This window comes from Schistosoma mansoni, chromosome 1 (genome assembly GCF_000237925.1).
Source record: "Schistosoma mansoni strain Puerto Rico chromosome 1, complete genome".
In the NCBI taxonomy this organism is placed as follows: domain Eukaryota; kingdom Metazoa; phylum Platyhelminthes; class Trematoda; order Strigeidida; family Schistosomatidae; genus Schistosoma; species Schistosoma mansoni.
This window is the reverse complement of record NC_031495.1, coordinates 43,533,037-43,547,082: the sequence shown is the minus strand read 5'-3', so window position 1 is coordinate 43,547,082 and position 14,046 is coordinate 43,533,037. Positions and strand designations below refer to the sequence as shown.

The 14,046-nt window shown below is 35.1% G+C and overlaps 1 protein-coding gene across 1 annotated transcript; it reads left to right on the top strand.

Annotated features, from left to right (window-relative positions):
- Positions 1-200: 200 nt before the first annotated feature.
- Smp_160730 (putative zinc finger protein) lies at positions 201-9,403 on the top strand (the record flags this gene model as incomplete). The annotated part of the gene is made up of 6 exons (XM_018794521.1): positions 201-777; positions 1,018-1,162; positions 1,784-2,100; positions 7,881-8,074; positions 8,123-8,276; positions 9,096-9,403. 6 exons carry the CDS (start codon positions 201-203, stop codon positions 9,401-9,403), a joined length of 1,695 nt encoding a protein of 564 aa, XP_018648925.1.
- Between the last annotated feature and the right edge of the window lie 4,643 nt (positions 9,404-14,046).

Here is a 14,046-nt window from a genome sequence, read left to right as displayed (position 1 = left end):
TGTGAATAGTAAACTTATTGTGATATTACTATTTCATCTCACCAATCTTTTAGTTTTGTCAATTGATATTTTATCAACTTTTATCATCCACAAAAAGTATATGAGAACTCAAAATTTCTACTATATTCTCCCCTGTTCATTTATTCCACAGATGGATCTGTGATCGTTTTGGGAAATATTCCTAACATTTAATTCACAAGATGCAGATGGCTGATTCCAATTGTGTCGATTCTCCACCTACTCCAAACTATGTTTATACACTTAATGAGGTCACAGATGTACAGTCCAATTTTGTTCCACTCAAAATGGCTAGTCAAGTTGATACTCAAAATTACGCATCAGATGAACTTTCAGCTACATATACTGGATTGCATTGCTCCATATGTCACTGTTTTTTCAATTCTTCCGATCAAATGTCTAGACACTTGAATATCCATAATACCGGCAAACCGTATGTTTGCTCTCATTGTAATGCTTCATTTAATCAAGCTGAGAATTTGTATGTGCATATTTCATTATATCACACAATGTGTGAAAATCAAGACCATTACAATTGTTGCTTATGTGACAAGCGATTCCTTCGTTTTACTGCATACAAATCACACTTGTTACTACATCAAATCGACGAGAATTTTGTTTGTTCTGTTTGTCAACAGTCGTTCGAATCAGTCACACTATATGAAAAGCACTTGCATGCATGCACAAAAACCATTGTCATTAATAAACCTCCATCTCAATATCGATGTCGAATTTGTGGAATGCTCTTATCTTCTATTGGTAAAATTAAACAACATTATCGCCGTAGGCATCCTTGTTATCGTTCACATTCTATTGAAAATCCTGGGGTAATCACAGAAGCTAATCTGGAACCATCGACAGATGCAGGAAATATCAGAAGTAGCAAACTCCGTGCTACTGATCACCTCTCAACTATAATAAAAAGGGGCCAGCGTCGGAGTAAAAACTCGCTTTCTATGTTGGATCAGCTCATTTATCAAATTCCTGTTGAACAACCAGTTATTCAGGACAATTCTCATGCAATTAAATCAAATCGCAAAAAGCGAAAAACTCCTTATTTGTGTTCAGTATGCCATAAAAAATTTGTCAAACCATCGTTACTTAAACGTCATATGACAATCCATACAAAAAATAAATCATACGAGTGTGTATTATGTCATGCTAGATTCACGCAAAAATCTTCTGCAAAAACACATGTACTTCTTCATATCAGTGCATTGAATCTCCATCCAGACTACCATTCCACAGAAAATGGCACAGATTCATCGCTCCCCATTTTGACTGTTAATAATGAATCACAGGATAGTGTCGCAAACAGATTACCTTCTTTAGATTCTCATGTAAACTCTGGTATTCAGTTCTTGACTTTTCCGAATGATAATGATACTTTAAACTGTACAACCCTGCCACATAATTCTGTTGTGTTGCAGTCATTTATTCCTCGGTATCATGCAGCCGAAAATAACTTGAATCGAATAAGAACTGATCACGCTGACCACAATCTTGTTCCCCCAGTTTCTAACTCAAATCTTGGGATGGATTGTTCTTATCCCCAAATGTTTAGTTGTCCAGTGTGTTATAAAAGATTTCAACTATCTAGAAGCCTGAGAGTACACATGCTACGTCATTCTATGGTTGGTTGTAAAAGCTACGAACGGATCCCAATTTCTCAAAACTCAATCCAGCAAAAAAATATGCGAAATAGATTGAATACCAAGACATGTGATAAATCGAAAAAATCTTGTTCAAGAAAGCTCGTACATAGATTTAATCGGTGTATTCATTGCTTCAAGGCTTTTCGATCTGTAAATCGCTTAAAACTGCATATTTACAAAACCCACCTTGGGAGGTGTACTATATTTATGTGTCGCAAATGCCCTCGTAGATTTATATCCAGCATGGGTTTAAAAAGACATGTGAATCTACGTCATCGTTGTATTAAAAGTAACAATATTTGTCCTATATGTCAAACTTTGTTTTTGAATCTGTCAGCATTAAAGCGTCATATGGACATACATTCTAGTGAGCGGCTATTCAGCTGCTATATATGCCACAAGAGATTTCAGTTCCTTCATTCTTGTCGTAAGCATCTACTTAACCACTCCATCACCAAACGTAGTAAAAAACAAAAACATAATGTACAAAAATTGTCAGAATCTTGCGCATCTGATATGGTAACAATTCCTAAATATCCTGTTCTCCAGACTGTGATTATAGATAGCTTATCTAAATCAAGAGATGCAGGCTCGTGCTCGGATCCCAACGTTACCGTAGGTGACTTTATAAATACAGTTGAAAAGTGTTCTTTATATAATAATACAGGGCCAAATACCTTTAGATCAGATGGCCTATCAGTTGTAGTTCATGTCCAATCGCCGTCAAATAATCCAAGTAATATTTTTGTCCCACTACCGAAATCAGTTTCTCAACATCAAAATTTCGATTTTCCTACTGTAAATAATTTCAGAGATAACTTAGATAACCTCAAAAATTCAGAAATGATTACCATAGCCGCTAAACGTTACAGTGAGTTCTCACAAAACCAAACAGATATATGGATCGATTCTTCAGCTGAAAATCAATCTTATTGCGTCCCAAACATTCCACCAAATGAAGTAGATCAAACTCTTGATTTGTTGGTCATTGATGGATCTCAAGCATTTAACTCAACAGAAGTACCTGTTGAGGGTTCACTTGATGCTTACCAAGAACCTGTTTTATTGGCTCCAGACAATGTAGATTCCTCAAAATTCCCTTCAAACCTCAACATAGACCCTTTACTTAATACTCAGTCTTTTATGTGTGCTGTTGAACCGTTAGAAAAAGACCTGACAACTAATATTTGTTATGCCTCAAATACATATACAACTAACATAAATACTGCTGTTTCGGTAGTGAATGATTCCAATCAAGCTAGTAATACTAATCCTGTTTATAAACCTCCTCGACCTTCCGAAAGGGCAGGTTTAAATGTTCATAAATCATGTTCATTTGAAAAAGAAACCTCTGACATCATTGAATCGAATTCATTTCCAATTTTGTCGACACAGCAACTGTATGGATGTGGGTTATGCAACATGGTGTATGAAGATGCAGAAAGTTTACTTCAGCATAATCGTATATCTCACAATAATGTTTCGAAATCATTTTCATGTTCTAGTTGTCCACGTAGTTTTACAAATCCAACTCTACTTCTTAGTCATTCGCGTATACATAATCCAGAATATGATGGGATACTGAACTGTCCTTTATGTCCCATGTCCATATTTACCAAGCAGTCGGCTCTTAGTCGCCATATTATCTATTGTCATCCACTGCCTCTCTCAGAACCGTTTATGTGCTCAAACTGTGGCATGAGATTCATGATGCTTCGCAGCCTAAAATCTCATGTAAATAATATTTTGAATGGTGTTGATATATGTGTATCTAAATCCACATTAGAACAACAAGAAAGTACCAATAATATGATTAACAATGAACTACGGAATGGTAAAAACACAAGTAAATTAAACAACACGCGTAATTTAAAAAGAAATACCCATCAAATATCAAATTTGTCGTCTAACTTGGTTGACGAAATAGCAAAGTTACAACCATCGAATCATCTGTCTTTATCGGAAAAATATTTAATCAAAGTGAGTTCAGTTTAACATTAAATCAAGAACTACTGTTTCATGTTATATAAAAATATTATGTCTAGTCTACTCTGATCCTGTTTTTAAGTGAACCTATTCATTCTGTTCGAAAATAGGTCACTTATTTCGGGATGTTCCCATAGTTTTGAACTATCGTAAAATCCGTCATGTTTGTGTCAACAACCGGACGGTAAGACCGTGCTTTTCCCTCCCGGTGAAGCGATACCTAAGACCCTTTCTTTATATCACCTATGTATGATAAATGAATAGCAATAATTCAAAAGGTGTGATCGCTTTTCATTGATATTTTTCAGCCTCAAATTAGTGTAAAACACGGCAATATGGACTAATACATATTTCCGCCAAGATTTTACCATGGAGGGGGGGGCTTTGAAGATTTGATGACCGAATTGAGAACAACCCATTACCTGATATCAAAAATGACTATTCTGGCCTTTTTTCTGTAGTTACCGGGGCAGCAAAGAAAAGGATGGTAGTCCCGTTCATTGCACTAAAGTCGGAGTTGCGACATATTGGAGTCACCCATGAATATATCAGTATCATATTATCATTTGCTAATTTACTTCAAGGTTTCATTGGTAAATCGCCTAGTGTTTAATTATGTCCCAGTGTAATCATTTCAGAAATGACGGTGCTTTACGCTTGAATTGTATTGAAAAAATGTCTTAATTAGGGCGTTTCTTATGTAACCGTCGTGAAATGAACAATGGCTACAAAGGTACAAAAAACTCTTTCCGTATGTTTACCTTATGCGCACCCACTCCCCAACTTTAGAAGGACTGTAAAAAGATTTATGGCTGTATAATTAATTGCATACGTTTATCCCAAAACTATTTTTCAAACCGTCTGATATCTAATAGGCATTGTTTGACTACTGTAGTTCTTAGTACTTTCATAAAATTATCACTTAGGTTAGGTCCAAACAGCCTTATGAGATAATTTTTATAGTATAACTTTTTCTTCTGTCATTTCAGAATCCATGTAATGACAAATACCTAATTAGCACTTTAAAACTGTATTGCTTATTCTTACATTCTGTGATTCCTGAATACAAATTCCTTATTACTTACTTATTCCTGTTACTCCCAATGGAGCATAGGCCGCTGACCAGCTTTCTCCAACCCACTCTGTCCTGGGCCTTCCTTTCTAATTCTATCCAACTTTTGTTCATCCTTCTCATATCTGTTTCCATTTCTCGGCGTAATGTGTTCTCTGGTCTTCCTCTTTTCCTTTGGCCTTCAGGATTCCGTGTGAGAGCTTGTCTTGTGACTCAGTTCGGCGCTTTCCTCAATTAGTCCCTCAATATGTGTCCTATCCACTTCCAGCACTTCCTCCTGATTTCTTTCTCCGCTGGAATCTGGTTTGTTCTCTCCCACAGTAGGTTGTTGCTGATAGTGTCTGGCCAACGGGTCCGAAGTATCTTGAGTAGATAACTGTTAATAAACACCTGTATCTTCTGGATGATGGCTTCCGTAGCCCTCCAAGTTTCTACCCCATACAGTAGAACTGTCTTGACATTTGCATTGAAAATTCTGATCTTGGTATTGGTTGACAATTGTTTTGAGTTCCAGATGTTCTTCGGTTGAAGATATGCTACTCTCGCTTTGCCAATCCTCGCCTTCACATCTGCATCAGATCCACCGTGTTCATCAATGATTCTACCCAGATATGTAAAGGTTTTCACATCTTCCAAAGATTCTCCGTCAACTGTAATTCGATTGGTGCATGTTGTGTTGTATTGGAGAACCTTGCTTTTCCCTTAGTGTATGTTGAGACCTACTGCTGCTACACTGGTCGTCTTCTGCATTTGTTGTTGCGGGTGTGGTAGAAGAGCCAGATCATCTGCGAAGTCTAAATCGTCCAGCTGCATCCTAGCTGTCCACTGTAATCCAGTCGATCACCAGGAGAAAGAGATAGGGTGAGAGTAAGCAACCTTGCCTGACACCGGTCTTTACCTCAAATGAGTCAGCGAGTTGTCCTCCATGCATGATTTTGCAGTTTAATCCATCATAGGAATTTCATATGATATTGACTTCTCAGGTACGCCGTAGTGTCGAAGAAGACTCCATAGTGTTGTCCTGTTCACACTATCAAATGTTTTCTCGTAGTCAATGAAGTTGATCTGGAGTGACGAATTCCATTCCATCGATTGTTCCCACAATGATCCGTAGAGTTGCGATTTGGTCAGTACACGATTGATCCTTACGGAATACAGCCTGTTGTTCTCGAAGTTGGTTGTCTATGGAGTCTCTCATTCTGTTTGACAATACCCTGTTGAAGACTTTTCCTAATATTGAGAGAAGAGTAATACCCCTGTAGTTATCACACTTGCTGAGATCACCTTTCTTTGGTATTTTGATCAGAAGTTCTTCTTTCCAGTCTGTTAGTACTTATTCTTCATCCCAAATCTTACTGAAGAGAATGTGGAGTATCTTTGCAGTTGCTGCTACATCTGCTTTCAGTGCCTCTGCCGGGATGTTGTCTGGTCCCGCTTTTTTGCCACTCTTTATTTGTTTGATGGCCATGCTGATCTCTTCAATTGTTGGTGGGCCAACGTCGATTGGTAGGTCCGTGGTTGCTGCTTCGATGTTGGGTGGGTTCAGTGGAGCTGGTCGATTCAAGAGTTCCTTAAAGTGCTCTACCCACATCTTTCGCTGTTCTTCAATGTTGGTGGTTACTTTGCCTTCCTTGCTTTTCACTGGTCGTTCTGATTTACGGTAGTTTCCAGCGAGTTTCTTTGTTGTATCATACAATTATCTCATGTTTCCTTCTCTCGCAGACCTTTCCGCATATTTACATTTGTTGGTTCTGATGCTCCTCTTCACTTGCTTGTTTACTTCTGTGTATTCGGCCTGTGCCTTGGCTTTTTCTCTTCTTGTTTGGCTGATATTGATTGCTACCTTCTTGTTCCTCCTTTCTTATCTATCTCACCTATCTTATCCAGTGTATCAACATTGATCCATTCCTTGTGATGGTGCTTCTTGTGGCCCACAACCTCCTGTCAAGTCGAAGTGATTTCCTCTTGATCCCTTTCCAGTTGCTCTCCATAGTAGTTCCCTCTCCATTGAGTAGCTCATGAAAGGCCTGGAACCTGTTGTTGAGGGCTACCTTGAATTTGTTGAGTTTGTCAGTATCCCGAAGAAAAGCCATATTAAACTTTTGTGATGTTGTCCGCGCAGTTGTCCAGTGCTTCTTAAGTTTTAGTTTCATCTTGGCGACCAGCAAGTGATGATCTGAGGCTATATCAGCTCCTCTCCTAGTTCTCACATCCTCCATAGTCCTCTTGAACTTTTTGTTGATGCAGATATGGTCGATTCTTTTCTGCATAGTGTGGTCCGGTGAAGTCCATGACAAAACGCTAACAAATTTTCTATAATTAGTTCCTTTTATTTGCGTTATCAACAATGAGCATTTCAAAAATATTTCCAATGCAACTGTCCTCTTCCCTTATTCATGTTGAAATTGATTGGCTTCTGATCTCATTTTGAAGCTCATAGTTTATACAGATTGATGAAAATTTAGGTTATTCTTGTTATTTTTTTTCTATTTTGAGCAGACCCCAACCTGCATTGCATTTCGTCTGTAGGTTGTCAATCAGTTCAGATATCTTTCGATAGTTCTCTTGTTGTAATTGTTTTCGCTAATAAACGACCCAGCTACTCCTATTGCTTAGTATTCTTATACAATGACACTCGACAAGACCCCAAAATCAGAACACGTTGAACAGGAACGAAATCGTATTCAAAATAACAATGGTAAGTGAACAGCAATCACTAGTTTGAATAACGTTCATATATTAATAGTATATACATAAGAAGCTTCTAGATTTTTCTCCAATAATTTGCCATGGCTGATTGGTTTAGAATTAGCCAATCAGCGCGCAGCAACACCATCATGCATGAAACATGCTTTAATCCAATCTATGTCCGGTTAACATCTCTAAAAGTTAAAAATACGCAACTAGAAATAACGTATGTTCTTAGAAAATCTAACATTTTAGACTTTCAAATAAAATCAAATATTCTAGTTTAGGTAAATCACACTGTATTATAATGATGAAAAATAAATTACGTTAGTGGTAATTATTTTTGTGGTAATTTTTAGTATTTGAATTATTATGTGCTTCATAATGTATCATTTTCTTTTACAACTAGGCTGCTAGAGAACGCGTTGAAAACACTGTTAGTTTTCCAAAATTACTCATAGATTCACATTCACTAAACCATCAATCCAACTTCCCTGTCAGTGGAAATATTTGTAATATATGTAATAAAAACTTTACAAAAAAATCAGATCTTCGATATCACCTCAATGTACATTTTGGAATTCGACCATATGAATGTGATAAATGCCATCGACGTTTTATGAAACATTCTCAACTTCGTCAACACAAATTTAAAGTACACGAATCAAATATGTCTAAAATAGTTCTAACTTCTAAAAAGAAGGCATTAATGAAGCATGCACTTTTCTGTCATTTATGCGGTTCCGGATTTTCCTCTAGAAGCAGTCTACGCTTACATGTAAGATTACATACTGGTACTCGAGGTTATGGTTGTCCATATTGTAATTCTGTTTTTCATAACCCTAGTCATAGGAAACGTCACTTACTCAAGTGTAAAGCGAGACATCAAAGCAACGATGAATTAACTTCTGCTAATTTTTCATCTACTTTGGATAATAATATTTTTTCACATGATGTTATGAACATAAATCATCCTGAAGAGGAAACTATTTGTGAAGCAAATAAAATGTGTCGTTCTTTCAAAGATTGTATCTGTGACAATGGGGTTTCTGAACACTGTACTAAATGTACTAAATGTACTCTTTATTTGGATATATTATTATACTCGAAAGAAATACCAACGAATGATAAGGTGATTAACAACCAAGTTTTAGATGTACCAAATAGCATAAATAATTCTGGTTCCAAACCAGTAAATATATCAACGGCTTATCTTGAAATCACGGATCATGATATTAATAACAACTCTGAAAAACCCTTTACAAGTCACAATATTTCAAACACCATTGATGTTGCGAATGGGCAACAGTGTCATTATCTTTTAGCCTCAACTTGTGATATGAATGAACTTAACCAACATTTTATTCCTGTCAATAATAACTTAGACAATGTAATTAATATCCATGATAGTAATAATGATATAAATAACGACATTAATGCGGTCGTTTTGTATTCAGATGAGAATATATTTGATTTTGTACCATGTGAAGATATTTACTCTAATAATACTCTACATAATAATCCTGAATACTTGAATACTGCTTTAGAAAATGAACCGATGAGTTCTTCCACAAACAATATTACTACTGATAATGCTATTATAAGTAGTCATATCCATGGTGATGATAATAATAATCTAACCACTCATCTGACAAAAAATACAACCATAATGAAAGCTAAATCTAATATAAAATATTCTTATAATAAAAAATTTCAACGTTTATTCAATTGTACTATTTGTCATAAAACATTCACTAAGAATTCATCTTTAATTAGACATGAACGAATTCATAATAGGATTAAACCTTTTGTTTGTCATTATTGTGGTGCTAGCTTTACTCAAAGTTACAGTTTAACTAGTCATGAATTAATACATATTGGAGAGAAACCATATAAATGTTCACAATGTAATGCTAGTTTTCGTCAATCATGTAATTTAAAAAGGCATTTAAAATTAGTTCACAAAAATGAATGTATATTATAGCATAATAGTCAGACAAGCAAAAAAAATTTTTTTCTTTAATGAATTGATGAATGGAATTATATTTGGGTAACGTTTAGTTAGACTAATTAATTACTATAAGTCAGATTTCATATTTTATTGTTGCTATACATTTTTTCATAAAAATTTTGATAATCAGATTAGATATTTATTATATAAATGATAAGAAAGACAGCTGTCGATAATGCATAATGATGAAAAGGAATTGGATGAATACGTGTACTTTATTGTGATAAATCATAATTATAATGTAAAATGCATTTGTATTTAACTTTTTTTTTCTTTCCATTTTTACTATCTATCTATGTATATATTCAATTTTGTATGTGTGTAAATAGAGAAATACCTAAGTTTTATGTTATGATTTATTTGTGTATAAAATGAAAATACAACAATACTGGTTATATATTTTACTCTGTAATCATTTCAGTGTTAAATAGTTAATTGGATTAGTTTATAAATTGTAACCAGATCGATTTTTGCTATATTCTATAATTATTGAATTTTGTACTGTTTGTCGTAAAATAGTGTCTGATTAATTTTTTGAAATGTATAATCTGCCACCATATCAGCCAGTTAGTCACAACGTAGAACTTCGTACGTACGTACATCAGTTCGAGTTGCTATACAACATTAGCACAGAGATGCAGTTGTCCATTCAAATTCCATAGTGGTAGAAGTAGTAAGAGTATAAGCATTATGCGAAAGATTAGGGTTTGAAGATGTTATTGAAGGAGTATAATACAGTGAAATAAATTTGAAAAGAGAAAAAGGAAAAGGACACAAATAATTCAGAAGATTAGAATTTGGGAGAACACAAAGATTGGATGCACCTTCGCCATTGTAAACGATTTTGAGCCACGTCATTCAAGGTCTCTAACCATCGGTTGCTATCATCTCGCGAATCCCAACCAGGTAGTCTACACCTACCAACATGGCTCAGTCCACTTATCAGTGACTTCATGGATTTATGCCACGTTTTGGTCTGGCCACCTCTAGCTTTCTTCCAACCTACTCCTACACCATAAAACATTGCACTGCCACCATATATCTCATCAGTTCTACCTGGTATCGTATAGGATACTTGGTTGAAAGCTATACTATAAGGAATAATAATATAAGGGTTCACTTAAACAGGCATAATACATTGTCAAGTGATGTAAATATTTTTTTATAATAAAAAGAAGCCAAAATTTTAGCAAATAAATTTTTGATTACTTCTTGGTGGTCTGTACTATTAAAATATGAATTGGTAAAGTAGAAAAAACCATCGTGATCTGGGAACTTAGCATTCAAGAATATACATACACATAATTAGCTGTTATAAAAAACGAATAGAATAATTAATACTGTACTCCTCAATATGTTGTGTATTTATTTTTCAATCCGCCCATTGGTTAACCTGATTTTGATTGGTCCCTAAATTCTGTCAGTGTAGTATAGTCCTACGGATTCAACACTAACCTGCTCACTGGATACTCGTTCAAAGTGACTATAACTACTGAAAAACGAGGAATTTTGGACGATCCATTCCCTTTATTAACTGAAGTTGGAAATATACTCAAATATATTCAAATTCATTTGCTGAGATTTTACAAATATATTATTCCTATTTAATGTCTTACATTAACTCGACGCCCAGATACTGTGAAACTATTCGCTCTAATTTAGACGAAAGTTCTTATATTTAAGTTGGGAGTGTTTCTCAGTAAACTTGATGAGTAAAACTTTGATTTGAAATCTAGTAGTCAATCTCTGTAATCTACTACTCTTGTGAAAGTCTCAGAGATTACAATTAGGTAGTTACGAAATTTCCCTGAGATAATTCTAGACATATTTTCGGTTGAAGAAACGCCAAAGCATTGGACAGAAGCAACATAAATAAAACCGGTGAAGTTTTCGGACCTGAATATTCAGGCCACTCAGCAGTCAACAAAGATATTGAGATGGACACAATCTACCATTCGATTAAAAAAGAAATTATAAGGAGTGTCAGTGGAGAAGCTAGTCGAAATAAATATTCAGAAAATGACTGCAACATTGTCGGTAATAATCAGTTAAGTTCAGTATCAACAGAATAAGCTGACACTTTATTGTTGAGGAGTTTTCATAATTCACCTCTTTTTTAAGTTTAGATGAATGGTGTGTAAAATCAAAATGAAAGCTTTAAGGTTACATCATTCGGCTCAGCTTCACTTACATCATCCATCTAAACTACAAATCTCCACCAATTCTGCATTACTTTTGGTTAAAATAAACAAATGCAAAAAGTGATTTCTTTCCACTGACTATATTATCAAGATATACGTATTAAGAACAATAAATTGTTGTGATAGTGAAATAAGAGATTTTAATACTAAGTCGTAATACAGAAATAACAATGATGGTTCCATGACGTCCGCAGTATATGTGTAAAATTGATATGTTATTATGCGATATGCTAATTATAATGAATGTTTCTCTGTCATATCATGTGATGAAAGAGAAGAGAAATCAAGGGGCTATAGAAAACGATTTCAGTTAAGAAGATTGTGTTGAAAATAAAGTTATAAAGAATAGAAGTAGTAATTACGGACTAAAACTAAGGTGGAACGAAAAATGGGACATATTTTTCTTGCAATCAGACTTCATCGTACGAACAGCCAAAACTTTCAGTGTTTTGAAGAGTTACAAACTAGCAGTTTTGTATTGAGCAATTACTTCATGACAAATAGTGGGTAGTTGTAATTTAGATATGGAGTGAGTAGTATGTTTTGTTTTATTCAGTCATCATATCAGGGGTGATGCAGTATTCGATTCTGATACTAATACACAGGCGCAACCAGCTATTTGAGTAAAAATGAAGTTTTATTGGCTGAAACGGATCAAGAAATGTATGTGAATTTATTTGTATGTGTGTATCTTTATCCCGTAAAAGAATCTGTGGTTTTAAACCAATGTTGAGTTCTTCCTTAGAAAATGAAACCAAATCTTGGATAAATGTGCCCACATATTTTCGCGTCAAAGTCTAATTGGTCCAATGTATCATATTTACCTCCTGAAAAAGAAGTCTAGCTTTTTAAGTTGGAGTTACCGAAATAAAGATCAAGGTACACCATAAAGTCAAACAGTAGTTAATCTATTCAATGTTATATTCAATTACAATAACTATGAAACATAATTCACAAAACTAGACTTCAAACTATGGACGATATTTCCACAAACATTTTCCCTTGTGAGCGATTTCATGGAATACGATTAATTAGATGTAGTTGTGAAGGAATATTTAGCGTTACAACCAAATGTGAAGTACTAGTAAAAAAACCCAAGTATACCTACACTGTCACAAAATTCGGCAAAATAATGTCCACATCAATGTAACCGTAATATAGTAACCACAAAATGTAAAGGTTTCTTGAAAATGAATACTTGACAGTTCGATGGTACATCAACTGTTGAAATACAATTTAATAAATTTATTTCACTGAGAACCTACGATAATATTTAATGCTTGTAAGTGACGATAAAAGCCTAACAATTCTTTCTCACCACTTTAACAAATAATACAACTTATTCATGTGTTCAGGAACTTTTTTAGTTCTGAAGTGTTGATTCATTCATGGCTAGTGGAGTGCATTTTGCTGATAAGCTGGAATTAATTTTGTATTACACTGCTATCAGTTTTAATTAGGGAAATGGCTGTTACATACTATCGATACATGATTGTTTTGACCATATAACAATTTCACCGAACATGTAAATACGTATCAAAAAATCGCGTCTAATAAATATTGAGTTTATTTAAAATCGAATTGTGCAAGAATAATATTCCCAATCATCCCCTCATCCACTAGAACTGGCTGGTCGAAAACAGACCAATCAGTATGCTATAATATAATGTTACCTGAAGCATGCTTTAATCAAGTCTCTGTCCTGCTAACATTAATAATAATCGAATAATCAATCATTACAAAACTGAGGTTTCTGCTTTATTATCAATTGTGTAATGGATAACCTCCTAATGCTATATACAAACAGGTCAGTCAGTCAGCTACAACGTAGGACCAGGCACATATATGCATCGGTCCAAGTTGCCATACCTCGTTAGCACAACAAGATCAACACCGGATTAATAGTAGTTAATTTAGTGTTGGTAGTAGTATATAAATTATAGGTTGTATATAAGGATATAGTATAGGAAGGAAGAGAGATATGAAGCAATTTTAGTCTCAAGGTTTAAGGGAAGATAAAGAGTGTATACACCTACGCCATTGTGATCGATTCTGAGCCATGTCACACAGAGTCTCCAACCATTGGTTACGATAGTCACGCGGACCCCAACCAGGTAGTCTGCATCTGCCAACATGGCTCAGACTAGAAGTTAGTGACTTCAAACACTGATGCCATGTTTTGGTTTGGCCGCCCCTAACTCTCTTCCAACCGTCCCCAATACTAGTCATCATAGCGCGTCGTGGTAATCGGTGTTCAGGCATACGTAACACATGGCCCAACCATCTCAGTCGATGAAGATTCATGACCTCATCAACTGATTTACCATCGTTCCCTAATACCCTGCGTCTAACCTCACTATTACTTACCCGGTTATCCCACCAGATGCGAGCAATATTTCTAAGGCATCTGTGGTC